The sequence below is a fragment of the Bacillus rossius genome, chromosome 14 (genome assembly GCF_032445375.1).
Source record: "Bacillus rossius redtenbacheri isolate Brsri chromosome 14, Brsri_v3, whole genome shotgun sequence".
Taxonomy (NCBI): Eukaryota; Metazoa; Arthropoda; class Insecta; order Phasmatodea; family Bacillidae; genus Bacillus; species Bacillus rossius.
Genome location: NC_086341.1, coordinates 38,230,179 through 38,257,160, shown reverse-complemented (window position 1 = coordinate 38,257,160; position 26,982 = coordinate 38,230,179). Strand labels below are relative to the sequence as shown.

The following is a 26,982-nucleotide window of genomic DNA, read 5'->3' as shown; positions in this document are numbered from 1 at the left end:
GAGGTTCCCATGGTCCACGATGGTCTCGGTAACTCTAGAGGTTCCCACGGTCCACGATGGTCTCGGTATCTCTAGAGGTTCCCGTGGTCCACGATGGTCTCGGTAACTCTAGAGGTTCCCACGGTCTACGATGGTCTCGGTAACTCTAGAGGTTCCCACGGTCTACGATGGTCTCGGTATCTCTAGAGGTTCCCGTGGTCCACGATGGTCTCGGTAACTCTATAGGTTCCCACGGTCTACGATGGTCTCGGTATCTCTAGAGGTTCCCATGGTCCACGATGGTCTCGGTATCTCTAGAGGTTTCCACGGTCTACGATGGTCTCGGGAGCTCTAGAGGTTCCCATGGTCCACGATGGTCTCGGTAACTCTAGAGGTTCCCACGGTCCACGATGGTCTCGGTATCTCTAGAGGTTCCCGTGGTCCACGATGGTCTCGGTAACTCTAGAGGTTCCCACGGTCTACGATGGTCTCGGTATCTCTAGAGGTTCCCGTGGCCCACGATGGTCTCGGTAACTCTAGAGGTTCCCACGGTCTACGATGGTCTCGGTATCTCTAGAGGTTCCCGTGGTCCACGATGGTCTCGGTAACTCTAGAGGTTCCCACGGTCTACGATGGTCTCGGGAGCTCTAGAGGTTCCCTCGGTCTACGATGGTCTCGGTATCTCTAGAGGTTCCCGTGGTCCACGATGGTCTCGGTAACTCTAGAGGTTCCCACGGTCTACGATGGTCTCGGTATCTCTAGAGGTTCCCGTGGTCCACGATGGTCTCGGTAACTCTAGAGGTTCCCACGGTCTACGATGGTCTCGGGAGCTCTAGAGGTTCCCTCGGTCTACGATGGTCCCGGTATCTCTAGAGGTTCCCACGGTCTACGATGGTCTCGGGAGCTCTAGAGGTTCCCTCGGTCTACGATGGTCTCGGTATCTCTAGAGGTTCCCGTGGTCCACGATGGTCTCGGTAACTCTAGAGGTTCCCACGGTCTACGATGGTCTCGGGAGCTCTAGAGGTTCCCTCGGTCTACGATGGTCCCGGTATCTCTAGAGGTTCCCACGGTCTACGATGGTCTCGGGAGCTCTAGAGGTTCCCTCGGTCTACGATGGTCTCGGTATCTCTAGAGGTTCCCACGGTCTACGATGGTCTCGGTAACTCTAGAGGTTCCCACGGTCTACGATGGTCTCGGTATCTCTAGAGGTTCCCGTGGTCCACGATGGTCTCGGTAACTCTAGAGGTTCCCACGGTCTACGATGGTCTCGGGAGCTCTAGAGGTTCCCTCGGTCTACGATGGTCCCGGTATCTCTAGAGGTTCCCACGGTCTACGATGGTCTCGGGAGCTCTAGAGGTTCCCTCGGTCTACGATGGTCTCGGTATCTCTAGAGGTTCCCGTGGTCCACGATGGTCTCGGTAACTCTAGAGGTTCCCACGGTCTACGATGGTCTCGGGAGCTCTAGAGGTTCCCTCGGTCTACGATGGTCCCGGTATCTCTAGAGGTTCCCACGGTCTACGATGGTCTCGGGAGCTCTAGAGGTTCCCTCGGTCTACGATGGTCTCGGTATCTCTAGAGGTTCCCACGGTCTACGATGGTTTCGGGAGCTCTAGAGGTTCCCGTGGTCTACGATGGTCTCGGGAGCTCTAGAGGTTCCCGTGGTCTACGATGGTCTCGGGAGATCTATAGGTTCTGATGGTCTTCGATGGTCTCGGAAGCTCTAGAGGTTCCCTCGGTCTACGATGGTCTCGGTATCTCTAGAGGTTCCCTCGGTCTACGATGGTCTCGGTATCTCTAGAGGTTCTCGTGGTCTACGATGGTCTCGGGAGATCTATAGGTTCCCACGGTCCACGATGGTCTCGGGAGCTCTAGAGGTTCCCACGGTCCACGATGGTCTCGGGAGCTCTTGAGGTTCCCACGGTCCACGATGGTCTCGGGAGATCTATAGGTTCCCACGGTCCACGATGGTCTCGGGAGCTCTAGAGGTTCCCACGGTCCACGATGGTCTCGGGAGCTCTAGAGGTTCCCACGGTCCACGATGGTCTCGGGAGATCTATAGGTTCCCACGGTCCACGATGGTCTCGGGAGATCTATAGGTTCCCACGGTCCACGATGGTCTCGGGAGCTCTAGAGGTTCCCACGGTCCACGATGGTCTCGGGAGCTCTAGAGGTTCCCACGGTCCACGATGGTCTCGGGAGATCTATAGGTTCCCACGGTCCACGATGGTCTCGGGAGATCTATAGATTCCCACGGTCCACGATGGTCTCGGGAGCTCTAGAGGTTCCCACGGTCCACGATGGTCTCGGGAGATCTATAGGTTCCCACGGTCCACGATGGTCTCGGGAGATCTATAGGTTCCCACGGTCCACGATGGTCTCGGGAGCTCTAGAGGTTCCCACGGTCCACGATGGTCTCGGGAGATCTATAGGTTCCCACGGTCCACGATGGTCTCGGGAGCTCTAGAAGTTCCCGTGGTCTACGATGGTCTCGGGAGATCTATAGGTTCCCACGGTCCACGATGCACCAGAGGTTCCCGTGGTCTACGATGGTCTCGGGAGCTCTAGAGGTTCCCGTGGTCTACGATGGTCTCGGGAGATCTATAGGTTCTGATGGTCTTCGATGGTCTCGGAAGCTCTAGAGGTTCCCTCGGTCTACGATGGTCTCGGTATCTCTAGAGGTTCCCTCGGTCTACGATGGTCTCGGTATCTCTAGAGGTTCCCGTGGTCTACGATGGTCTCGGGAGCTCTAGAGGTTCCCGTGGTCTACGATGGTCTCGGGAGATCTATAGGTTCTGATGGTCTTCGATGGTCTCGGAAGCTCTAGAGGTTCCCTCGGTCTACGATGGTCTCGGTATCTCTAGAGGTTCCCTCGGTCTACGATGGTCTCGGTATCTCTAGAGGTTCCCGTGGTCTACGATGGTCTCGGGAGCTCTAGAGGTTCCCGTGGTCTACGATGGTCTCGGGAGATCTATAGGTTCTGATGGTCTTCGATGGTCTCGGAAGCTCTAGAGGTTCCCTCGGTCTACGATGGTCTCGGTATCTCTAGAGGTTCCCTCGGTCTACGATGGTCTCGGTATCTCTAGAGGTTCCCGTGGTCTACGATGGTCTCGGGAGATCTATAGGTTCCCACGGTCCACGATGGTCTCGGGAGATCTATAGGTTCCCTCGGTCTACGATGGTCTCGGTATCTCTAGAGGTTCCCGTGGTCTACGATGGTCTCGGGAGCTCCAGAGGAGGAAGGTGTCAGAGGGGCGAGGCCCCGGGCTACCGGGAGCAGGCCGCCTCCTCCTCGACGGCGAAGTCGCGCATGGACGGCTTGCGGCTGCGGCGCCAGCCCTCCAGCACTTGAGGCGCCGAGGTGCGCTGGAGCAGGCGCGCGCCCGCCAGCGAGATGAGCAGCGCGCCAGTGGGAGCCGTGAGCAGGATGGACAGCACGCTGACCGTCAGCACGGCCTGGGCGCTCGTCCTGTCGTCGGCGCTGCCTGCGTCGGCGACCGTCGCCAGCGCCACCGGGCCCAGCGCCGCCTGCATCACGCGAGACCCCCGTCAGCTCACCCAGCTCTCGAGGCACGGTTATCAATGGATAGGGACTGGAAAAATTCGCGTATTCAATGACCTCCAGCATAGATTCCACGATCCTGTGCATGCACGGGCAAACGCCAGCTGTTCATTGGCTACTGACTTGTGAGGAGTCTCAATTGGGAGACCCGTGATTCGATACTGCTTTGACTGAGGGTCTGTAATTGACCCCACAGTCCTCCAGGTAAACAGTGAACCAATAGCAGAAGTTGCAGAAAGGTACAATTATTTGCATTTTAGCATATCACGAAATGAATCCGCGAATTTTTCCGGTCTCTAACAATAGATGATTTGATTCAGTTTCTCGGACATATAGTCCGGTCAAATTAGACCATAAAAATAGCAGTGAAGATAAAAAAATTCGCACCCATCTGAAAATTGGTATGATCGTTCAAAACACCATCATAAATGAGATCTAAAAAGTCCTCATCGCTAATTTTATGATAAAACTTACCGTTTTGCTGAAAATCGCGAAAAACCCATTTTTGTGACCTTTGACCCCGAATAAATTTATTTTTTAATAGGTGTCGGATCGATGAGGACTTTTTAGATTTCATTTATGATGGTGTTTTGAACAATCCTACCGATTTTCAGCTAGGTGCGAATTTTTTGTACCCTCGGATGTCTAAATTGATCGGACTAATATGCCGTTGCACTGTTTGTCATGGGAAAAATTGTGCAAAAAAAAGTGCAAAACTGCAATGGCGTATGTCCAAGAAATTGCATCAAAACATAATTACCCATCGCAAGAATCATTTAAAGAAGGAACCAATAACTTACATTTTGTTACAACAGTTTCTGTACCATTACATTTTTGATGTGACAACGTCTAATAAATTGATGAACGCCTGCTGCACGCACGAAAAAGTGTTTCGTAACGCACATTGTCCCACTACGATGTGTCCCTTAATGCTTATTGTACGCTTGCACCGCATCTTTCTTCCACTCGATTGGAACAACCATCGTTTTGACTTTTCAATCATGTTTTCGTCGTTTGAATTATTAACATCATGTAATTTAACGATCGTCCACCGATTTTCAGCACAATCGGTACGGTTATTTAAAAGTAATGTTGAATTTTCAAATACGTTTTTGTACGAACAATGGTGTTTTACATTTACACATAATAATTCAAATTACACCCGGGATCTTTTGCACAATATTTAAAAAAAAATATTGTGACAAATTATAAATAAGTTTGATGTATTTGGGATCCGTATTTGTTATAAAATCGTATTATAAAAACGAAATAATTTTATTCCCCTATGGTGCTGACATCTACGGTGACGGACACGAACCGAACGAATCTCGCTATCTATCCGCTTCCGCGGCAACCAGGCACTCGTTAATACATATTTTCCTTTGTTTATCGCGAGAAGCGTTATTAATAATGAATTATTAATAAAATTTCGTGCCCGGGGCCACAATTACATATAATTTTGAGCGCTGGAAGACATAAAAACGTAAAATATTCTCGACGAATTTTAATGTGGTTTTCATTGCTTATTGCAAGAACAATTTCGGCAATAAAGTTTAATTATTCTTGCATTTTAAAAATTTGAATAGTAGTATAATTTCAAGTATTTTTTCTTTTATTATTAATTAAAAATGATTCAATTTTATTCATAAAAGTATGCAATTATTTCATCAATGTTTTGTTATGACGTTGTCATGTTAATCGTCCGTAAACCGACTTTACAGACAACCAATTTTTTTTTTTTACTTCAGTATATAATTTTTAAGATGTTAAAGATTATACTGGGTTTTAAGACGTTATGATTAGTGATAAATACTTGTTGTTTTCGGAGTTGAGGCCACATCTTATCTTTGTAAATGCTGCATTGTCCGACGTTTTGGCATGCATTGTTTCAGCCATCGGCAAGGGTGATTAACAATATTAGTAATGGCCCATTAAGGATTTTAAGGTGGATGCCACAAAGCACACCACTATTTTCATGAAATGGGACTAAATAAAATGGAAAGTAGTTGGTGATTCCAGCCACGAAAGCCTATTATCTAGATTCTTGATAATGTATCTGTGAAAAAAATCGTTGGAGCAAGTATTCCAAAATACAAATTTTCACTCAATTAAAAACTAACCGATTTCTTTTACTGAGTTTCGTGAAATATTGCAACATACAGTGCAGCACTACAATCAAAATAATCTACATGCGAATCGAAAACAGGGTGAATTGTGATTTTTTTTTTAGAAGAAACACATACATTGTGTGTTTAGATAAGTGTTTATTTATAGAGAGACATACCTGAACACCAGCTTTCGACATCCACGCTAATGACACGAATATTTTCTCTTTGAGATTTAATTTACTGCCCCAAGCCAGCAAGATAGTAGCTATTATTCTCGTCTGAAAAAAAAAATAATGGGATTCTCAAAACATCACTTGTAATCTTGATAGAAACATAATATCTTAGTGTCATTAGAAAACGTTGTTAAGTCAATTTTATGGTTTATGGTGATTTCTAATAAGGCGAAGAGAACTTTTTCTGTTCCCAGAAAAAGCCAGCAAGTGCAAATAATTTTTACTATGGATATTTCAATCATTTAACACTTTTAGCAAGTTAAAATTTTTCTCATTGACGACAGAAAAATAATTGTATCTGTTTCTATTATTAAACACCAAGATACATTTTTCATGATTGCAAGCAGCTAAACTATGTAAACAAATTTATAGTAAATATGTAAATATGAAATAATATCTAAGACATATAATTTTTTATCCGCTATTATGAATTTACAACTAGAGCTACTGAATAATGGTTACTTTTGTAATTATTATCGGTGACATACAAACTGGTATCGATTGAATTAACGCAAACAAAAAAAAAGACAATTTTTCGAATGCAGCTAAGAACATAGTCCATACAAACTGTTTGAAATAAATAACTATAAGATCCACGCTAAAGTGTTATTGCTAAGTGTAACAAATAATTTTTTTAAGATGTATAAATTTAAAACAAAATTGTATAGTGAAATATGTTTTTATATCATTATTGTCGGCGTAGGTGCGATCTAAAAAGGCATTGTGTGTATAGTTTTCTGTGATGACTCAGATAAATAAAGGTTGTTGTTAAATTAAATGGCTTCCTTAGGTAATTAAGTTGATGAACAATGTCACTTTTTGAAGAACTCAACTTACATATATTATGAACAATCACATATTTTATATTTATGTTGTGATTTATATACTTTTTAGGATGAAACAAAGTATTTATTTTTACCTCTTTTTCCTCAACTGAATAATTTGGTATATTTGATTGGACTTTTATCTCACTGCTTTAATGAAATTTGGTTCTCTTTAACAAGCATTTACTAGTGTACTGTAATTGTGAAAACACAAATATTTTCTCTGAAAGAGGTGAGGTAAGATAAGGTTAATTTTTAATACTGTGTAACAATAACACTTACTTTTTTTATTTAACTATCTAAAATATTTACAATTGTATTGAGGCCACTTGTGGTGGCCTCAGTCATCTTGGTTATTACTATTACCTTTATTTTGCGTAAAGTTTATTTTAAGATGAGTTAATTTTTTCAATAACATTATTTATGTGTTTATATTATTTAATGGTGTATGTTATTATTTATTTATTATAACTTTTTAATCGTATACCTTTTTTATTTTACGTTAAGTACCCTTATTCTGGAGTGGGACTTGCAAGAAATAACCAGAACGATCTAGCGGAGTGAGGGGTGGTAGTAGAGGAGGGGGGTGACGTCAGCTGACGTGACCAGGGGAGGCGACGGCCAGCTGTTTGCAGCGGGAGAGTGTGTGTTTGACCGCCGGCCGCGGAACTACTCGGTGGATAGTAGAATTTGCATCCCAGCGATGAGTAACTGGTGTTACGTTACGTGAATAAGATTTAATATGACGGTAACGCCACGACACCTTGGGCGAAGCAACATAAGTGGTGGTATACGAGAACGCGATATTTGGGGGCCTAGTGCACGGGCCACCGATACAGCGCGATGCAAGAGGCGCTAAAAAGTGAGTGGGGTTTACACCCGACCCCGGCAGTCACCAACTACAGAGGTATGCTTCAGTAACAAGTAAGTGCGAGAACTAGATTTTGTACTTTTTGCCCGGCTGGTATGACTTATGGAAGACGTGTTTGAAAGACAGAGTGCGGCGACGGGAATTGCTGGTTGAATTTATCTAGACTGAAGGACGTCACTATTTCGTTTCCCCCCCCCCCCCTCCACCGTAATAGACTTTGTGGGACTTTGGAATATAATTAAGTTTAGTGTTAGAGTGTCTGTATACAAATGTCGCTACGTGTGTTGAATTCAATTATAGTAATTTAAATGATATCTCGAATTAACCTTTTAGATCCCTTTACCCTTTTACAGTACTTACTTTTGAGCATCTTATTTTTGGTAATTCATTATTATAACTATCACAATAGGTTATGCAGGACTGTCGGTAAATTTAGCATGCTAATGATTTATTTTGCGCACTGGCCAAATGTTACACCGGTCCATGCGCGTCTGTTGAATTTAATTTTACTACAATTTCAATATCAGCATGGCAGTGGTGACGCGTATACGGGACTGGCGTGGCGAGTGCGGACGTGTGCAACTACCCCGGTATAAGGGGGGTAGGCCACAGTATGGACCAAATTACTGATCATGAACATGTTTACATAGAGAATTGTTATCAGAACCTTTGGAAATATTAAATTATTGTTTTAAAATACTTGATCTTCACACATAAGTGATTAAGGAACTGAAAATTATATATTATCATGCCTTGCAAAATATTTATCGTTAAAAAACTAAATTAAATCACTATAACTTTGATTTAAGAATTGGTAAATAGTTTAACAAAATAAGACGAAGTTAAAATTAACTTTCGGAATTTTTGCTGCATGCAAATTAGATAAATATAAATTCAATATTTTCTACCAGTTATGTTTTTTAGGGATGCTGCACTGGTTACCTGTAGATTCAATCGGAACTGGTTACAGCTTAAAATTCTTACCTTTTACAGACACAAACAATTAATAAACCTCAAACTCAAGTCATTGTGCGTCATAGATTGGCCCATACATATAAGAAAAAGTCATAAGGTGTTAACTTACGAGACAAAAAAAGGAATTTAAAAATTACGAATGCAAAAGTAATAGTTTCCTATTATATTTTATGCTCAATGTGTTTATAGTAAGTTGTAAATTCGCAAGAACATCTAAGTATGAGCTGTCGTGACTGTCATGTCTTCTGTAAATGATGATTTAACTATTTTTTATAAAAAAATTATATGGTTTTCAATTTTTTCGTTTAATATGAAATTATTTTAAAGCTTGCACAAAAATTTGAAAGTATAATATTTTGTTATTATTTGAAGAGTTTACTACAAATAACCTTAATTAAACATTTCTTATTTAAAAGACCTACCACTGTTTGATTTGAGTATTAATAATTCTTAATTCTTTCAGAGAAATGATACAGATTTATTAAAAAAATGAAGCCCTTTATTCTCTTGAAGGTTTACAATACATTCTTAACAAATTGTGGCATTTGATACAAAAAACATGTTATTGAAACTCTCCATGAATATTACAGTGTAGAATAAATAACATTATCTTTTACGATGTAGTGGCTGCATTTAAATTCTGTGAATCTTAAAGAATGTCCAACTAGTTATTATTATAATAAATAACAAATAAAAAGGAATTATTCATAAAACCTCACTTTTATATGTTATAATATTTGCCAACAATTTAATGTGTTTTAAATAATTTGTGTAATGGGTCTAAAAAAAAGACATGTTCTCTACAAAAAATATTAACAAATTTGAATAAGATTACGCACTAATTCACAACAGAGAAGTGGTAGGAAACTGCTAGGTATACAGAATGACTAGTAATTGTTTAACATTATTCAAACATTACATTTATGTTTCACCAACAGGGGAAAAAACTGGATATGATTTTCATTATTCTTCTGATGCCCAATTAAGTATTGTATCTGTACAATGTAAAAGGTAAAGTAAATTATGTGTACATAACTATATTTTTATTTTGAAAATTATACTTATTCTGCACCTCAGTTATATCCCGTTTAAATGGAATAAAAATATCCGCAAAAACTCGTACTACTCACCACTATAGCGACTATGAGGCAAGCGAAACACATTAATACGGTGTCTCCATTCAACTCAGATATTTTAAGTTGCGTTCCAGTTATACCAAACAATATTGGCTCGAATATCATCCAGAATATTTCAAATGCCGTGGCGACTGGATTCTGCAAAGCAACACACAAGTCACACAATACGTAATGCATACCTCACAACCAGGTATAAGTAAATAACAAGTATTCATAACTGAGATATAAAACTTAATAAATGGACACCGAAAGAACTCGCAAGCTCATTGAACTTTTTGGGTAGAATCCACAGTCATCAGGGTATACTGGATGATGTCTCTTGCTCATTTGCTCCTGACTAGGAAGACATTTTAAACTGAGTAGCCTGTGATTTGATTATTCTTTGTTTGAGGTCTCTCACCGGCACATAACCCTAAAAAAAAATGTTAGCCAGTAGAATCAACGGGAAAAAGGTATAAATATTTAAATTTTAAGAGTTTTGCAGAATTTAATCGCTAATTGTTCAGGTCTCTTACAATATGCTAAATATTTCTGCCTCACCGTGTAGTGTTTTATCATAATATATAAATAATAATGAAAGTAACTATACAATTGGTTTCTCATAAATATTTATATTTTTCATCACATAAATGTTAATATTTATAAATAAGCCATAAACTTTATTAAAACGCCCATATAATTCATAGTTAGAATTATATTTATTTGTTGTTCGAGATAAAACATCTACAATTTTTAGCTTGCTTTTCTACGCATGATGAAAATTGCGAATTATAGAAATTGCCAAAGATAAGTTAACTTAACTTAATGCATTTTCTCACGATGAAATGAGCAATAACTCTAAACCCTGAAATATAAATTATAAAAAATAGGTTCGATGATGAGACAATTTTATATTTTTTATCACATTACTTTTACAAATAAATATATTAAATGGTTGAAAAAGCTCATGGATGAAAATATTAGAACATTTTAATAACTATATATAAAAATAACCTATAGAAAGCAATTCAGTAAAATATACGAATGAATTCATTATTTTCATAGTAAACATTGCACTATTAAACCTAAATGCATTCATGCGCGTAGTGAAAAAACGCATAATTTAAAGTGCTTCGAACTTTCAAAATTAAGGTGGGTAAAATAATTTGTACTTTTACAAGGATATTCCTTGTAAACTCAGTTGCAAACGATATCACTTGTAAAACTGCAAGGTAGAGCTTTCCAACATTAGTAATTTTACAAAGCTCTGCCTTGTAGTTTTACAAGAGATATCGTTGGCAATTGGGTTTCCAAGAATTTTTCTTGTAAAAAATAACAATTTTTTTTACAGTGTACACATAATTTTTTTTTCGGAATTTTAAACGTGAAACAAGTAATGAAACCTAGTTCCCTACTGTCTCGCGAAATAGTAGCGAAGTAGTATAGGATAGGGGCTCCTGGCACACGGGTTCTGGGTGTGGTGCCAGTGCCGGTGTCCGCCATCTTGGATTGTGACGTCACCGCGGCCATCGTGGAGGAGTGTAACGGGACACAGCGTAACGGGACACAGCGTAACGGGACAAGTTTGACCTTGACCTTTGACCCTCAAAATTCGCCAAAATTGGGCAAAAATTGCCCAAAATTCCTCAAAATTCGTCAAAATGTACATTTCTGTGGAAAAAAATTCCGCCAAAAAATCTCAAAAAATTCCTCAATTCAAAAATTCCCGTTTTCGAGAGAAAAATTCCCGTTTCGAGGGAAAATTTCCCGTTTTTAGTCCTTAAAAATCCCAGCGGCTAGAAATGTCCATATGTAGGCTTAAGCATCCATGTCTACAGCCTACGATAACCTCTGACGTCATCATGGATTATGACGTCACCGTTGCAATTTTCGTTACGGCCGCCATCTTTAACTTTTTTATTTATTATCCGATTTTAATAAAAAAAATTTCAAATTAATAAAAAAATAACTTAATAAATTTTTAATAAAAAATATTTAAAAAAACAAACATTTACGACACGGAGTTCGAAGTCCTCGGTTCGAACCCGACGAGTGCAAAAAAAAATTAAAAATGGCGACCGATCCTTCCCCCGTGGTGGGTGCTAGCAGACTGACTCCCACCACTTTTTTTCAAAGCATATATATCGTCACCTAGTATGACGTCATGTCCGCCATATTGTCTTCGATGCTGGAAGCCATCATCATTGTATCGTCGGCGAGAGTGCGCTGACGTCATGTTAGTTTAGTTCTTATCCGCTAGAGTACAGTAATCATTTATTACTATGACACTCGCCATCTTGAAATTCGGCCACCATCTTGAAAATCCGTAATTATTTAGCTAGAAATTCGGGAAAAGTTCCAATATTCATTAAATAAATCACTCATTAATTTACATATTGATTCGATGGATTCCTGTCCTCGGTTCGATACCCGATCGATGCAATAATGTTTAATTTTATGTAAAAAATAATAATTTCAATAAACCATGTTCAACATTCGTAAAGAGACTCTAAATCCTCTACGACCATCATCCTATCAGACATCAAGACCACCATCTTGGAAATCCGTAATTTTAAAGCTAGAGATTCGGGAAAAGTTCCAAAATTCATTAAATAAATCACTCATTAATTTACATATTGATTCGATCCGCTCCTGTCCTCGGTTCGATCCCTGGACGATGCAAAACATATTAATTTTAAGTGAACTATAATAATTTTAATAAATAATCATCAAAGTCCTAAATAAAGCATAGTTTCCAAATCAACCATCATCCTATAAGTCATTATGGTCACCATCTTGGAATCGTGTAATTATTTAGCTAGAGATGCGGGAAAAAGTTCAAAATTCATTAACTTAATGTGGAATCTATATATACTGATTGATTAGATCGAATAAGGTCCTTGGTTCGATCCCTGGTCGATACAAATCAACTTTAATTTTAAAAAATACCACAAAAGCGACAGGTTTGAGAAATAAAAACACCGCAAGTTCTTTTAAAAAATTTTATTACATAAATTCAATACACTACTACAAGTACAAAAAAAATACAGACAAATTAATAAAGCCTTTTTGGATTCCTCGATTCAAACAGTCTTCTTATTGTACGGACTAAGCCTTTTACATGACTTTAAATGTCTATCCGATCCGTTCATCACCACAGCCAGAGACGGACTGAAGTTCATATCACTTATATAGTCTCATTAGCCGGTACAACACATGAGTCAAATCAATAACCATGTTCATTATACGTCTCGGAGCATTTTTTATAATGACGATGTAAGCTATCGAGACGTGAAATTAGTTTATTGCACTTATTGCACTGAAATTGTATTCTTTGAACATTATTAGAACAACCGCTTCTTTCATGTCTGCGAGCATTTGAGGTGATAGTAAATGATGCACCACAGTATTTGCACTGATGCGAAGTACGCTCTTCATTAATTGAAGTATTCAATGCTGATGAAACTTCAGCTGATGGTGGAACAGCACATATCGAAGTCTCCTCCAGTGTTGTCAGAGGAGTTGCCAACGGGATCTGCTCCAACATCGTCGGCGCCGACGTCATGGTTCCCGTAGTCGATGGTACATCCTCCATCGAGTACGACGTTAAAGTCGGTAAAGATGCCATCGAAGTCTCAAGAACAGGCCTGTTACGCGACTTATGCACCAGAAGAAACAAACTAGGTGATCCGTACACCGTCGACGGCAGTAACAAACTGAGCGTCCTGCTTTCTACGACTCGTTTATATACATGCACCGTATGGAATAATACGCTAGTCAAATCAAGAACCATTTACAATAATACTAGAGTCAAATATACAAATTAAAAAAGAGGATCATTTGATCGAAAAAAATATCGATCTCTCCAATATACGCCCGGCTCCAAGAGCTACAATTCACGTCATCAGATCCAACTACATTTTGCTCCTATGCTTCAATTGACCATTAGCTGCAAGTGCTCCAACAGCTCCATCAGCTTCAACACGTAATGTACGCAATGTACGCGCAATACATGCAATTTACACACAATAAATGGAATGATTACACAGTACACACAGGAAACGGAACGTACACACAGTACACACAGGAAACGGAATGTACACACAGTACACACAGGAAACTAAACGGACACACAGTACACACAGGAAACTGAACGGACACACAGTACACACAGGAAACTGAACGGACACACAGTACACACAGGAAAATGAACGTACACACAGTACACACAGGAAACTGAACGTCACACAGTACACAAACAGGAAACGGAACGTACACACAGTACACACAGGAAACTAAACGTACACACAGTACACACACAGGAAAACTGAACGTACACACAGGAAACGGAACGTACACACAGTACACACAGGAAACTGAACGTACACACAGTACACACAGGAAACTGAACGTACACACAGTACACACAGGAAACTGAACGTACACACAGTACACACAGGAAACTGAACGTACACACAGTACACACACAGGAAACGGAACGTACACACAGTACACACAGGAAACGGAACGTACACACAGTACACACAGGAAACGGAACGTACACACAGTACACATAGAAAACGGAACGTACACACAGTGCACACAGAAAACGGAACGTACACACAGTGCACACAGAAAACGGAACGTACACACAGTGCACACAGGAAACGGAACGTACACACAGTCCACACAGGAAACTGAACGTACACACAGTACACACAGGAAACGGAACGTACACACAGTACACACAGAAAACGTAATGATCACACATACAGTAGCGGAAACACACACAGGCTTTGTTGGAAATCAGAATACAAGAAATAAAAAACATTAAATTTTACTTTAAATATTTTATTACTTCTCAACATTACACAAATACAAGTAAAAGAAGCCATTATTGTATGTAGCCAGCTTTCCTCAGTTCTTTGAGTATGAAGGATATTTCTTTGATGCACGGATAGTTTCCTGCACAAAGCGAGCCATGTAGAAGTCTTAGCCGGTCAACCAATATGTTTGGATCTTTCCATGATGTGTAATCAATCTCTTCTACCACCATCTTACTTGCTTGTTTATTATAAATACTTTTAATATCACAATCATCCCAGTGATCATAATAAGCATTATCAGATTTATTTATTATAACACGACGTTTCCATCGTTTCGGTCTCAGGACATCGCCACATTCTTCGATCTTGTCAGCTCTAGGTGCTTCATCACAGTCTATGCCTTTGTCAACAGCCTCAGAGTCACTGTAACAATCACTGTAGAAGACATCCTCTTCACCCAGATTACCGTATGAATTCGCTATCGATGATGTCGTAGTGTCTTCATCGTCTTCATGCTTCCTTTTTAGGGGTCCATCATTTTTACAAAGAATGGAGGATCTACTGAATATAGGCTTGAATGTATTCTCACTTTTCACGGTGTTGATACTTCCATTAGTTTCAGTCTTCCCGAAGCCATTAGCATCCTTCAATTTATGTTCTTCCTCACGATCGGGTGAGCTAATACCATCACGCTCAGGACAGGGAAAATTATTGTCATAATGCAGATCACTCTTCTTTAGTCTAGTGGATCCATCGGTGTCCTCTATGCCGTAAGTAGTCTTGACTTTACATGTTCTACCATGTCTTTTTAAGCTGTCATTTCGTGTTAACAACCTGCTACAACGATTACAGCTTAACATGTTGCGTAGTGGGTTTCTAGCACAATCATTCTTCTCATGACGTCTGGCATTCCTTCTCATGACAAAATCCTTGCCACAGTATCTACAGCGGCTTCCTTCCGATTCAGCTATAGATAACAAACCACGATCCATGATAGCTTCTGTGACTAATGTTAGATACAAACTGTCAGTTTTCTCCAATTGGAACCATTTCTTAAATAGAGTTTTTGAAATATTTCATCAGCGAGAGTTAAGTTATCTAATGCAAAGAAAATTGTTGCAAGTAGTTCCGGCTGTCGTCAACAGATGGCGCCACGTGTTGCTTGCAGGTAAATAATATATATTTCATTAATGTAGGATGCGGAACGCTCACTATCGATCGCAAAGGAAGGTTGGCTTCGATAGTATCCAAGGAGAAAAAAGTTCGTCCTTCCTGCTAGTTCTTCTCAGATTTCTCACGGTCCGCAATCTTGGATTACGACGTCACGGCGGCCATATTGGATGGGTGTGACCTTGACCTTTGACCAAAACCGCAGGAATAATAGCAAGCACACGGATTAACCATCAAAATATAGATAAGAATAATCAGGAGCACACAGAGAAAACCATCATAATATTGGCAAGAATAATCAGGAGCACACGGAGAAAACCGCCACAAGTTTTCTTTGATATCATTAAAATACAAAAAAAAATTAATAAAAAATAAAAACGAAAAAAAAATTCAAACATTCTGCTAGCTTGTGAACTTCTCATTGTTGAGCAAAGATAGAGTTCTAGTACAAGCCAGAATGTTTGAATTTTTTTTTCGTTTTTATTTTTTATTAATTTTTTTTTGTATTTTAATGATATCAAAGAAAACTTGTGGCGGTTTTCTCCGTGTGCTCCTGATTATTCTTGCCAATATTATGATGGTTTTCTCTGTGTGCTCCTGATTATTCTTATCTATATTTTGATGGTTAATCCGTGTGCTTGCTATCATTCCTGCGGTTTTGGTCAAAGGTCAAGGTCACACCCATCCAATATGGCCGCCGTGACGTCGTAATCCAAGATTGCGGACCGTGAGAAATCTGAGAAGAACTAGCAGGAAGGACGAACTTTTTTCTCCTTGGATACTATCGAAGCCAACCTCCCTTTGCGATCGATAGTGAGCGTTCCGCATCCTACATTAATGAAATATATATTATTTACCTGCAAGCAACACGTGGCGCCATCTGTTGACGACAGCCGGAACTACTTGCAACAATTTTCTTTGCATTAGATAACTTAACTCTCGCTGATGAAATATTTCAAAAACTCTATTTAAGAAATGGTTCCAATTGGAGAAAACTGACAGTTTGTATCTAACATTAGTCACAGAAGCTATCATGGATCGTGGTTTGTTATCTATAGCTGAATCGGAAGGAAGCCACTGTAGATACTGTGGCAAGGATTTTGTCATGAGAAGGAATGCCAGACGTCATGAGAAGAATGATTGTGCTAGAAACCCACTACGCAACATGTTAAGCTGTAATCGTTGTAGCAGGTTGTTAACACGAAATGACAGCTTAAAAAGACATGGTAGAACATGTAAAGTCAAGACTACTTACGGCATAGAGGACACCGATGGATCCACTAGACTAAAGAAGAGTGATCTGCATTATGACAATAATTTTCCCTGTCCTGAGCGTTATGGTATTAGCTCACCCGATCGTGAGGAAGAACATAAATTGAAGGATGCTAATGGCTTCGGGAAGACTGAAACTAATGGAAGTATCAACACCGTGAAAAGTGAGAATACATTCAAGCCTATATTCAGTAGATCCTCCATTCTTTGTAAAAATGATGGACCCCTAAAAAGGAAGCATGAAGACGATGAAGACACTACGACATCATCGATAGCGAATTCATACGGTAATCTGGGTGAAGAGGATGTCTTCTACAGTGATTGTTACAGTGACTCTGAGGCTGTTGACAAAGGCATAGACTGTGATGAAGCACCTAGAGCTGACAAGATCGAAGAATGTGGCGATGTCCTGAGACCGAAACGATGGAAACGTCGTGTTATAATAAATAAATCTGATAATGCTTATTATGATCACTGGGATGATTGTGATATTAAAAGTATTTATAATAAACAAGCAAGTAAGATGGTGGTAGAAGAGATTGATTACACATCATGGAAAGATCCAAACATATTGGTTGACCGGCTAAGACTTCTACATGGCTCGCTTTGTGCAGGAAACTATCCGTGCATCAAAGAAATATCCTTCATACTCAAAGAACTGAGGAAAGCTGGCTACATACAATAATGGCTTCTTTTACTTGTATTTGTGTAATGTTGAGAAGTAATAAAATATTTAAAGTAAAATTTAATGTTTTTTATTTCTTGTATTCTGATTTCCAACAAAGCCTGTGTGTGTTTCCGCTACTGTATGTGTGATCATTACGTTTTCTGTGTGTACTGTGTGTACGTTCCGTTTCCTGTGTGTACTGTGTGTACGTTCAGTTTCCTGTGTGGACTGTGTGTACGTTCCGTTTCCTGTGTGCACTGTGTGTACGTTCCGTTTTCTGTGTGCACTGTGTGTACGTTCCGTTTTCTGTGTGCACTGTGTGTACGTTCCGTTTTCTATGTGTACTGTGTGTACGTTCCGTTTCCTGTGTGTACTGTGTGTACGTTCCGTTTCCTGTGTGTACTGTGTGTACGTTCCGTTTCCTGTGTGTGTACTGTGTGTACGTTCAGTTTCCTGTGTGTACTGTGTGTACGTTCAGTTTCCTGTGTGTACTGTGTGTACGTTCAGTTACCTGTGTGTACTGTGTGTACGTTCAGTTTCCTGTGTGTACTGTGTGTACGTTCCGTTTCCTGTGTGTACGTTCAGTTTTCCTGTGTGTGTACTGTGTGTACGTTTAGTTTCCTGTGTGTACTGTGTGTACGTTCCGTTTCCTGTTTGTGTACTGTGTGTACGTTCAGTTTCCTGTGTGTACTGTGTGTACGTTCATTTTCCTGTGTGTACTGTGTGTCCGTTCAGTTTCCTGTGTGTACTGTGTGTCCGTTCAGTTTCCTGTGTGTACTGTGTGTCCGTTTAGTTTCCTGTGTGTACTGTGTGTACATTCCGTTTCCTGTGTGTACTGTGTGTACGTTCCGTTTCCTGTGTGTACTGTGTAATCATTCCATTTATTGTGTGTAAATTGCATGTATTGCGCGTAAATTGCGTACATTACGTGTTGAAGCTGATGGAGCTGTTGGAGCACTTGCAGCTAATGGTCAATTGAAGCATAGGAGCAAAATGTAGTTGGATCTGATGACGTGAATTGTAGCTCTTGGAGCCGGGCGTATATTGGAGAGATCGATATTTTTTTCGATCAAATGATCCTCTTTTTTAATTTGTATATTTGACTCTAGTATTATTGTAAATGGTTCTTGATTTGACTAGCGTATTATTCCATACGGTGCATGTATATAAACGAGTCGTAGAAAGCAGGACGCTCAGTTTGTTACTGCCGTCGACGGTGTACGGATCACCTAGTTTGTTTCTTCTGGTGCATAAGTCGCGTAACAGGCCTGTTCTTGAGACTTCGATGGCATCTTTACCGACTTTAACGTCGTACTCGATGGAGGATGTACCATCGACTACGGGAACCATGACGTCGGCGCCGACGATGTTGGAGCAGATCCCGTTGGCAACTCCTCTGACAACACTGGAGGAGACTTCGATATGTGCTCTTCCACCATCAGCTGAAGTTTCATCAGCATTGAATACTTCAATTAATGAAGAGCGTACTTCGCATCAGTGCAAATACTGTGGTGCATCATTTACTATCACCTCAAATGCTCGCAGACATGAAAGAAGCGGTTGTTCTAATAATGTTCAAAGAATACAATTTCAGTGCAATAAGTGCAATAAACTAATTTCACGTCTCGATAGCTTACATCGTCATTATAAAAAATGCTCCGAGACGTATAATGAACATGGTTATTGATTTGACTCATGTGTTGTACCGGCTAATGAGACTATATAAGTGATATGAACTTCAGTCCGTCTCTGGCTGTGGTGATGAACGGATCGGATAGACATTTAAAGTCATGTAAAAGGCTTAGTCCGTACAATAAGAAGACTGTTTGAATCGAGGAATCCAAAAAGGCTTTATTAATTTGTCTGTGTTTTTTTTTGTACTTGTAGTAGTGTATTGAATTTATGTAATAAAATTTTTTAAAAGAACTTGCGGTGTTTTTATTTCTCAAACCTGTCGCTTTTGTGGTATTTTTTAAAATTAAAGTTGATTTGTATCGACCAGGGATCGAACCAAGGACCTTATTCGATCTAATCAATCAGTATATATAGATTTCACATTAAGTTAATGAATTTTGAACGTTTTCCCGCATCTCTAGCTAAATAATTACACGATTCCAAGATGGTGACCATAATGACTTATAGGATGATGGTTGATTTGGAAACTATGCTTTATTTAGGACTTTGATGATTATTTATTAAAATTATTATAGTTCACTTAAAATTAATATGTTTTGCATCGTCCAGGGATCGAACCGAGGACAGGAGCGGATCGAATCAATATGTAAATTAATGAGTGATTTATTTAATGAATTTTGGAACTTTTCCCGAATCTCTAGCTTTAAAATTACGGATTTCCAAGATGGTGGTCTTGATGTCTGATAGGATGATGGTCGTAGAGGATTTAGAGTCTCTTTACGAATGTTGAACATGGTTTATTGAAATTATTATTTTTTACATAAAATTAAACATTATTGCATCGATCGGGTATCGAACCGAGGACAGGAATCCATCGAATCAATATGTAAATTAATGAGTGATTTATTTAATGAATATTGGAACTTTTCCCGAATTTCTAGCTAAATAATTACGGATTTTCAAGATGGTGGCCGAATTTCAAGATGGCGAGTGTCATAGTAATAAATGATTACTGTACTCTAGCGGATAAGAACTAAACTAACATGACGTCAGCGCACTCTCGCCGACGATACAATGATGATGGCTTCCAGCATCGAAGACAATATGGCGGACATGACGTCATACTAGGTGACGATATATATGCTTTGAAAAAAAGTGGTGGGAGTCAGTCTGCTAGCACCCACCACGGGAGAAGGATCGGTCGCCATTTTTAATTTTTTTTTGCACTCGTCGGGTTCGAACCGAGGACTTCGAACTCCGTGTCGTAAATGTTTGTTTTTTTAAATATTTTTTATTAAAAATTTATTAAGTTATTTTTTTATTAATTTGAAATTTTTTTATTAAAATCGGATAATAAATAAAAAAGTTAAAGATGGCGGCCGTAACGAAAATTGCAACGGTGACGTCATAATCCATGATGACGTCAGAGGCTTATCGTACGCTGTAGACATGGATGCTTAAGCCTACATATGGACATTTCTAGCCGCTGGGATTTTTAAGGACTAAAAACGGGAAATTTTCCCTCGAAACGGGAATTTTTCTCTCGAAAACGGGAATTTTTGAATTGAGGAATTTTTTGAGATTTTTTGGCGGAATTTTTTTCCACAGAAATGTACATTTTGACGAATTTTGAGGAATTTTGGGCAATTTTTGCCCAATTTTGGCGAATTTTGAGGGTCAAAGGTCAAGGTCAATCTTGTCCCGTTACACTCCTCCACGATGGCCGCCGTGACGTCACAATCCAAGATGGCGGACACCGGCACCGGCACCACACCCAGAACCCGTGTGCCAGGAGCCCCTATCCTATACTACTTAGCGAAAAAATTTGCATGGACGATTGAAAACACAGTCCAATTTGGACCATAGCATCACTTTTAAGTTACTGCCCTAAGATTACGCATTCTTTCAAATATGAAATCGACGCTTTTAAAGTATTCCCTGAACTTCGTTTTGTTTTTTTAACTTTTCAATTGTACATCTGGTATTAAATTCTGGTATCGCTCTAATCGGAACATAGCCTAGAATTATCAAAGTTATATTATCAGAGTTCAAAAAACAGCTACAGTATATTAAATTCAAGCTGTGTGCTTCATAAATCGAGTCAGATTTTAAAATTACCTTGAAATAATGAACCACGTGCCTTTGAAATCGGGAATTTCATTCAATTCTAGCTTTGTTAAGATAATATATAAAAATAATATCTTGTATCGTCTCTGTCATGTTTATACTTAGTCTAAAATGTTATAGTTTCCAAAGGTAATACCTAGAGACCTGCAAAATTCGCGGATTCAATGACCTCCAGGATAGACTCTACTACACTCTTCACACTCGGGCAAATTCCACCTGTTCATTGGCTGCTGACTTGCGAGACGTCTCGACTGAGTGTCTGTGATTCGACACTTCTTTGAGCGAGGGTCTCTAATTGGCCCTCATTACTCCAGATTAACAGTGAACCAATTGCAGAAGCAGCGCTAAGGTATAATTATTTGAATTGTAGCATATAACGAAATGAACCCGCGAATTTTCCAGGTCTCTAGCCCGATACAGCAATAGAAGCACCAGCGAGCGTCTCTCACACAATACACCTGACGAGGAAGGTTTAAGAGACCAGCGCACTCACGTCGTCTATCTCCCAGCCTTGCCGCGACCAGCACGCTATGGACACGAAGGCTGACGTGACACAGCACAAGGGCCCAGCGCCGCCCAGACCCATGGCCTCGCTGCCCAGCATCGCCAACACTCCGCCGCCAAGGAGCATCAACACACGGAGCGGCACCACGTACGGCTGCAAAGAGGTCGTTCACAGTGGCGCGCTCCAGTTGCAACTGCAGTCACCCGATTCATGAGAGTGGATAACATATATCTTAGATATTATTTTTATTATTTTCATATTTGTATTTATATATTAATTCAGTTTTTATTTAAATGTATGTGTGACAATTTTTGGAATGTGTACCTAAGTTAGTAAAGATGTATGTGGTTAAGTGTAAGACAAGGCGGTACGCATTAACTTCGCCACTTAAAATAAGGCAATAAATAATTAAGTAAATTTACATTATAAATATACATACATAGTTTAGCTACTTGGAATCATGAAAATTATTGTCGCTTGGTGTTACTGGAATTTTTCTTTAATAATAGAAACAGATACAATTTTTTTCTGTCGTCAATGAGACGAAAATTTAACTAGCCAAAAGTGTTAAATGCCTGAAATATCGATAGCAAAAATCCTTTGCACTTCCTGATTTCTTATGGAAACAAGGACATTTCTCTTCGCGTTATTACAAATCACCATAAACCATAAATTGGACTTAACAACATTCCAAGGAAAATGTTAAAAACAAACTTGAAAATAATATATATATAGATTACTATTAACACTAACACATTGAATCAGGGTCTTCAGTAAAAGAAGTAAGTGATGAAGGTTCTCACATGTTTTCGAGGGCCCGAAGGCCAACGCACCCGCCTACCACCCCTCCCAAATGTGCGCCCTTTAAGGGTAGATTGGGAGTCTGCTTACTGATCTGAAGAATACAGAGCTCTTTTCCACTGAAACTTCCAGATCCAGGAAAACATGTCCCCTCCACCACTACATACATAGTGGCTTCTTAGGGACCTGTAGACCAAAATCCCCACATGGAGCTACATGCAGGTAAGGGTTCAAGACAGGTGCTTCCACAGTCCAGCGAGCCCCACAATCGCCGGACATGCTTCAGCAGACTGCTACCCATTAGTCATCCAGGTCTTTCCAGTACTACAGCAAACTTAAGGTCTCATCGGCAGACTGTTCGCCGGTAGTTTGATCAGACCACCGCGCTTCAGAGTGCAGCCACGAGGTGTCCTCGTCGCCTCGGAGTGCCCTCCGACCCGCCGTACCTCGGCCCGGCGGGTTTACAGCCGATTAAGGCCCGGATGCAACTGCACCCCTCTGGCGACGACCGCCATCAACCCCAGCTGGAAAATGGCCATCACAGTGCCCGGGCAGGAAGCACCTGGGGGTTACCTCAGTACCTCTACCGACTACAAGGCTAAAGGGGATACCTCGCCGTGCAGTTTACAGCCCGTTTTAGGCCCGGTCGCCCGACACCGCAACCACCATACCCAGTCGAACTCCATTTCCATGGGGCCTAATCCATTCATTATGGGGCCCTTTGGGACCGATGCACCGAGGCTTGGCCGGTTAACCCCCCGGAAAGGTTTCTATCGCATCTGCTGTTGCCCGCAGATTCAGCCCTTTCACCATTTCCGGTCTCATACATACTATGCGGCAGAGTTAGACCCGGCAGCGCCCTCTTCAGTAATGAGGTGCTATGACCAGAGGTCGGGGTGAGCAGTCCCAACATAGCCACCACAACCTCAACAGCGGTGCCACGTGAAGGCAGAGGGTTGCCACTTGGTGTGGAGAGGCTATATAATCGCATCACACACCCTTTCCGCGGACTTGATGGTTCATGTCTCGGATACTAGAACCGGCAACAGTTCCGACACCTCGAACGACAATCACCCTCCAATCAGCCGTGGATACCTTAGAGCAGGCAGAGCCCGGGTACCCGCTCTCCAGCCCGCAGCCAGAAAGGCCAAGTCCACTCCCGCCTGAAGGTTCTCACAGAGTAACACGCTGTATTCGCTAATATTTTGCAAATGTTTTCAAATTTCGAGGGGCGATATAACCCCTCTACCTCCCACTCCATCCGCCACTGGCTGTATTAGAATTCTAATACACAGTTATCTACTAGGAACCCTGCGTTCTTTACTTGCTCTTGCGGTATAATGCTAGAGAAGTTCGGACGTGAATAATTTTCGGCCTCCAAAAATGGTATTAACCAGATTCAAAGTTCGTTTCCGATATTTTTGCAATACATAAATAAAATACTGTGAATATTTGAACATAGTAAATACCTATTTGTACTCATAATTGACACATTCACGTGAATTTATGGCAATCAATTTGATTCCTGAATTAAGAATTTTTTTTTCATATTTAGCTATAAATTGGTTACAATTGTTTTGTAAACTTGCATGAATACTTTTATATTCAGTTTGTAAGGGTTAAAAAAATAATTAAGTAAAAAAATATTTTGTGAGTACTATCGTTGCTTAAATATTAAGTCAAATACATCCTACACGTGCAGAAATCCAGACGTATCAGTGTCAGTTGAAAACTGATCATGAAACCCAAGTGATATCTGTTTACGAAAAACACTTAAGAATATTTTGTAGTCTAAATTATATTTAAGTTTCCTGATCTAAGTTATAAACTGTTTTATAAGGGAATTTGAATTATAAAAAAAACATTGTGACGCACATATATCTTATCATTATTCGGAATCTAAGTTTAGGTTAAAAAAAACGTAGAATAAAAAAGTAAAAACAAAAATTAATAAACTATTATTAATAAACTGCAGAAATCCACAGGTTCAAAAAAAAGCTTTAACTAATTTTCATTATTATTTTAGTTTAAACAATTTTCCATACTTAAAACTTGCAGTGTAAACCAAGTAAAATGTTAACTTATTTAATTTAGAATATTAAAGACATAATTTAAAAAAAATGCGAGCGAGTCTTTAAGTGCTCGCCAGTGATGCGTGAACACATAACCACGGCAACGAGCAAATGCATGTGTTTTCATGTTGCAAATACACTTATAATATGAAACTCGGACACAATATTTAATATAGAGCACTTAAAAATAATTCCGCGCGTGATAAATAAACAAAAAAAAAATTGGTTCTCTGTAAAGTCGGTTTACGGACGATAGTTTAACGTGACAACGTCATAACAAAACATTGATGAAATGATTGCATACTTTATGAATAAAACTGAATCGTTTTTATTTTAGTAATAAAAGAATAAATACTTGAAATTTTAGTAGAAATCTGATTTTTAAAATGTTAGAATAATTAACCTTTATTGCCGAAATTATTGTTGTTGTAATAAGCAATGAAAACCACATTAACTTTTCACTTCACTTTATAAACAGTCGACGAAACAGCTTACGTATAGATGACTTGTAATTCATTTTAAAAACTGGCGTTTATCTATAAAGTTTAAATATAATTACGAGGTTTTTTTTTCAACCTCCGATCGGCTGTAATAAAAAAACGGGAATGAATTGGGAAATTATTTTAATATCAAAAGAAACGTACATGTTTACTCTATTTTTCCACATAATCACCGTGCAGATTGAGGCATTTGTCGTACCGATGCACCAGCTTTCCAATACCATCTGCATGGAATGATGCATCCTGCCTATTTAGCCACGTTTTAACAGTGCCCTGCAGTGTGATTACAGTTTAATTTCTCCATGACATGCCCATTAATCGATACCCTAATCGCTCGTTCACGAATCAACACGTCTCGTAGTGTTTACCCCCTTCCACCAAACATGTGGAGCGGCCAACTCACACCTCAGTTGAAGCTTGGTTATGGGAATGTCAACATGGCTGCAACGATAAACTTTACGGCGAAATACGAGCTGCGTGGAGTCATCCGTTTCTTACAGGAAGAAGGGCACACCAATGATGAACTGCAGAGCACTGTTAAAACGTGGCTGAATAGGCAGGAGGCATCATTTTATGCAGAGGGTATTGGAAAGCTGGTGCATCGGTACGACAAATGCCTCAATCTGCACGGTGATTATGTGGAAAAATAGAGTAAAGATGTACGTTTCTTTTGACATTAAAATAATTTCCCAATTCATTCCCGTTTTTTTACAGCCGATCGGAGGTTGAAAAAAAAATAACCCTCGTATAAACAAGTTTTCATATAAATAAACTTTAATCAAATATCTATTATAAATTATATGAATCACCATAATTGTTTAGTCAATTGTAACATAACCTATTATTACTGCACTCGCCGACAGCGTAACGGAACACAGCACAACGGAACAATGAGCGTAACGGGACACTGCGTAACGGAACGATGTGCGTAACGGGACACTTTTTCGTGCGTGCAGCCGGCGTTCATTGATTTATTAGACGTTGTCACGTCAAAAATTTAGTATGCAATGTAACAAGCACGCATTTATAAATGGAAATGTAAGAGGTTGAAAGTCCAATGCACATGCAAACAGAAACTAGTAAAGTCACGAGATGAAGTCGTCAACATGGCGGAACCACGTGTGGCAACATGCATTTGTATAAATTAACTTTCACGATCATTCGGGGATGTACTATGCGTATTGGTGTTCCAAAGTAAACTTTATGGTTGCAAAACTATCCTGTAATACATTGCAAGATATAATCGCAACTCTAAAAATACCTATAACTTATTATCCAGGAAAATTCTTTTGTAACAAACAAGGCATCAAAGATAGTTAACATTTTATTGGTTATCTTTAGCATTATGAACGCGGCGCTTACTTTTATGTAATTTTCAAACTATAAGATGCAATCCAATATATACATAAAACAAAATAACCTGAAACACTTTAAAACACATATTATAACACTAAGTTGTTTTTTGCTTAAACGACAGGAATCAGACTGTGAATTATTCCTACAAACCAATTGTAACCTTATTAAGCTGATTCAACATCTAAGATTTAACAGTAAAAATTTAATTACAAAATACTCATATTTTTAATGCCATAGAATATATATACATATATAAGCTATCATTTTTCTTGTGTCCATACAGTATGAGAAACCCTGCTCTAACGCTACATATCTATGTTAACTAAGGATTGTAGAAATTGTAATGTTTGATTGTTACATATTATTTTAGTTATAAATATTTATTGT

The 26,982-nt window shown here is 39.7% G+C and overlaps 1 protein-coding gene across 1 annotated transcript in view; it reads right to left on the bottom strand.

The window, feature by feature from the left end:
• Positions 1-3,148: 3,148 nt before the first annotated feature.
• LOC134538777 (sodium/hydrogen exchanger 9B2-like) overlaps positions 3,149-26,982 on the bottom strand; it is a 68,560-nt gene continuing 44,726 nt past the window's right edge. Inside the window, exons 9-12 of the mRNA XM_063380269.1 lie at positions 21,855-22,019; positions 9,680-9,823; positions 5,823-5,924; positions 3,149-3,504 (exon numbers count right to left, since the gene is read on the bottom strand). Of these exons, the coding sequence (XP_063236339.1) occupies positions 3,244-3,504; positions 5,823-5,924; positions 9,680-9,823; positions 21,855-22,019 (672 nt within the window). The 3' untranslated portion in view covers positions 3,149-3,243. The remainder of the gene's footprint in view (positions 3,505-5,822; positions 5,925-9,679; positions 9,824-21,854; positions 22,020-26,982) is intronic.